Consider the following 4,077-nt stretch of genomic DNA (forward strand, 5'->3'; position numbering starts at 1 on the left):
AATTGCATCCCGTGAACGGTTGAAAAATATACAAACGAGTAATGTAACTTGCCATTACGACAATAGTTTTTTTAACGAAAAATATGTAAATTTTCGGATTTGAGGAGTATAATTTGCTTTGTATGCATTCAGATCTCTGCTTTGAAGTTTAAGTTCACATTATTTCTACTCACTTCTGAATCAACTTATAGTTAAACATTAATTTTTGTATTTTTTGATCTTTCCTGACAAGTGATCGCTTGTTATTATTATTAATACTGCTTATACCCAACATTGCCAATGGTTCCATTATTTCAAACTTTGCAAGGTAGATTTGATTGCCTGGTAGAACAAGTGCAAGGAAGATCGCCTCAGGCTGCCACCCAATGTGATCTTTCTCTACCCTTTCTCTGACCATAGATTCATGACAAGTGATTGTTATTATTACTCTTTGTTACATAACTACATTTTCAATGGTTCCATTATTTCAAGCTTTGCCAAGTAGAATTGACTGCCTGGTAGAGCAAGTTCGGGCTGACACACAATGAAGATAAAATAAAGAATCCACTCTCAGTTCAACACTAATTTTCAAAAGTGGGAAAGCAAAATCAAATTTACTATAAAAATGTATCAAGTACATCTCTTTACAAAGAGAGAGAAAGTGGAAAGCCTAAATCTACTGTATTAATAATCGCATTTAATTGTTTACAAGGATAGATAAGTAAACAGTGTAAAGCAACCGTAGTAGCAGCAACAGAATGTTGTTTGCATGGCATTAAAAATTACATCTCTTGGAGCTCTTCATTAAAAATTACATCTCTTGGAGCTCTTCTTCCTCATCATCATACTCCCCTTCTTCATCTGCAGTGGCATCCTGATATTGTTGGTACTCGGAGACCAAGTCATTCATGTTGCTCTCAGCCTCAGTAAACTCCATCTCGTCCATTCCCTCCCCAGTGTACCAGTGCAAGAAGGCCTTTCTCCTAAACATGGCTGTGAACTGCTCACTCACTCTCCTGAACATCTCCTGAATGGAAGTGGAGTTCCCAATGAATGTGGAAGCCATCTTCAGTCCAGTGGGAGGTATGTCACACACCGTGGACTTAACATTGTTAGGGATCCACTCCACAAAGTAGGATGAATTCTTGTTCTGAACGTTGATCATCTGCTCATCCACTTCCTTGGTACTCATTTTGCCTCTGAACATGGCAGAGGCTGTCAGGTACCTTCCGTGTCTTGGATCAGCAGCACACATCATGTTCTTCGAATCCCACATTTGTTGTGTGAGCTCTGGAACGGTCAGTGCTCTGTACTGCTGTGACCCTCTCGATGTCAGCGGAGCAAATCCCACCATGAAGAAATGCAGACGTGGGAAAGGAATCAGATTCACAGCAAGCTTCCTCAGATCTGAGTTCAATTGCCCAGGGAACCTCAGACAGCATGTAACTCCACTCATGGTTGCTGAGATCAAGTGATTTAGATCACCAACTGCAGAATAACAGAACACTCATGTTAAAAAATGACTTAAATTGCGACTTATGATTTAGATCACCAACTTCAGAATAACAGAAGACTCATGTTAAAAAATGACTTCAATTGTGAACTCCCACCTCAAATAGATAAATCCTCCATCTTAAATTATAAGTAAAACTAAAAAGCAACATTTGGCAGGCCTGCTAATCGTGCACTTTAACATACAGTTTACACTGGTCAAAATTACCCAAGTGGGCTTCTAAATTTGTAATCCTGCCACGTAAGATCTACGAGTCAAATCATACAAAAAGGCCCAAACAAGGCAACACTCACAGGCATCATCGACCAAGAAAACATTCACCTAATTTTCTTTTACTAAAATCACCTCAAATAGACCAAGAAAACCTTCACCTTAATTCTTATACTAAAACCAAGTCAAAGCAACATTTGCAAGGCCTATACAAAGACCAAATCAAAGCAACATTTATACAGTTTAAACTAATCAAAATTACCCAAATGGGCTTCTAAATCTGTAATCCTGCCTCATAAGATCTAGATAAAACGAGTCTCAAATCATACAATAAAGCACAAACAAGGCAACATTTAACAGGCATCATAAAACCCATATTCAAAACGACTTCAATTTTGAAATCCCACCTCAAATTTACCAAGACAACCTTCACCTTAAACACTGTAGCAATCTCAAAATGGGATTCTAAATCTGAGATCTCAACTCGTACAGCCAAACTCAAACAAAGCAACATTTCACGTGCATCATACACTCGTCTAAAAAATGACGAAAAACTATCCACCATAACCCTGCATCCAAATCAGCATTATCTCAAACAGGTTTCTAAATCTGTGACCCTGTCTCGTAAGGTACATGACACAGGCTTCTAACCTGCGTCGCAAATCCTACAGCAAACCTAAAACAGAGCAACATTTCACAAGCCTCATAACTTTGCATCCTATATCTAAACAGTACATCCAGATCAACATATTCCGAAAGGGGCACCTAAACATAGAATCCAGCATCACAAAACCCATATCTCTAACAAATCGTACAATCACCCCAAACATCCAACGTGCTGACAACTCTGCACCCAAAATGCTAAATAGTCCAACCGTAACCCTAGAAGACCTTTCAATTAAAAACACCCAAATACAAGCCCTTACGGATCTATTAAAATATCCTCAAGATTTTTAATTATTCTTAATCCCTCACTCCTACATATGACTGATTCATTAACCCGAGTGAAATACTTACAGCTAGGAGTAGTTAGCTTGAGGGTCCTGAAACAAATGTCGTAGAGCGCTTCGTTGTCAAGAACCATACACTCGTCTGCATTTTCAACCAGCTGGTGAACAGACAATGTGGCATTGTAAGGCTCCACCACGGTATCAGACACCTTGGGAGAAGGGAACACGGAGAATGTGAGCATCATTCTATCCGGGTACTCTTCCCTGATTTTGGAAATCAGCAACGTGCCCATTCCAGACCCAGTGCCCCCTCCAAGAGAATGGCATACTTGAAACCCTGCAAATAAATTGAAACACCCAGATAAGAACAATTCCAAAGCACCAATGCAAACCCTAAATCGAAAATACAAACCCTAAATCTAAAAAGAAAACTTCCAAATTATAGAACAGAGCCTTAATCTAAAAGGCAAACCTCCAAATTATAACAAAAAGAGCCAAACAAATGCAGTTCAAGTACAGATCAATCTAGAGAAGATTAGGGAAAAAAAAACCTTGGAGACAATCGCAGTTTTCTGCCTCCTTTCTGACCACATCAAGCACGGAATCGATGAGCTCAGCCCCCTCAGTGTAATGGCCCTTAGCCCAGTTGTTGCCTGCTCCAGACTGACCAAAAACGAAGTTATCAGGCCTGAAGATCTGGCCATAAGGCCCTGACCTCACACTATCCATGGTGCCAGGCTCAAGATCCATCAAAACGGCCCTAGGAACAAATCTTCCACAACTGGCCTCATTGTAGTACACATTCACTCTCTCCAGCTGCAGATCAGTAGTCCCCTGGTATCTCCCAGTCGGATCAATTCCATGCTCCGCACAAACCACTTCCCAGAATTTGGCACCAATCTGGTTCCCACACTGCCCTCCTTGAATGTGCAGAATCTCCCTCATCTTCACCTCAAATCAAGAGCGATATGAGCAGTCAATCAAGAGCGATATGAGCAGTCAATCAAGAGCGATATGAGCAGTCAAGCCAAAGCAATATCACTCCCAACAAACCATGAACAAACTAATGTGATATGGAACAATTTTGCACAGATTTGGGGGTTTATATAACTGGGAAACCCAACGGCTAGAAGATGTCTTCCCCCCAACTTCCAAGGTGGAAAAGACCCGTTGGAGAATAGGATCAACTGTTTTCTCATCTAACGGATCTGATTTCATTTTCTCGACTGGAATTGAATTTGTTTTTTGGGTTTGAGTTTAAATTTTGAATTTTATCTACTGGGTCGAAATGAGACTCCATATTAAATTGGGACAGTTAATTAAGATTACCAATAAAGACGTCATTATTGACTGTTGTAAACCATGATTACAAGGAGTCGATGAAGTTATGACATCTTGATAAAGTAACCATCAACGGCGAAAAAT

General features: G+C 39.9%; 1 protein-coding gene across 1 annotated transcript; it reads right to left on the bottom strand.

Annotated features, from left to right (window-relative positions):
* Positions 1-564: 564 nt before the first annotated feature.
* On the bottom strand, positions 565-3,727 carry LOC149543158 (tubulin beta chain). Its single transcript, XM_089798047.1, has 3 exons — positions 3,204-3,727; positions 2,720-2,989; positions 565-1,467 (listed from the first exon to the last, which is right to left on the bottom strand). The coding sequence occupies exons 1-3, from the start codon at positions 3,595-3,597 to the stop codon at positions 791-793; spliced, it is 1,341 nt and encodes a 446-aa protein (XP_089654173.1). The 5' UTR covers positions 3,598-3,727; the 3' UTR covers positions 565-790.
* Between the last annotated feature and the right edge of the window lie 350 nt (positions 3,728-4,077).

Source organism: Cupressus sempervirens, chromosome 8, assembly GCF_028749045.1.
Source record: "Cupressus sempervirens isolate cs-2001-9-10 chromosome 8, ASM2874904v1, whole genome shotgun sequence".
Taxonomy (NCBI): Eukaryota; Viridiplantae; Streptophyta; class Pinopsida; order Cupressales; family Cupressaceae; genus Cupressus; species Cupressus sempervirens.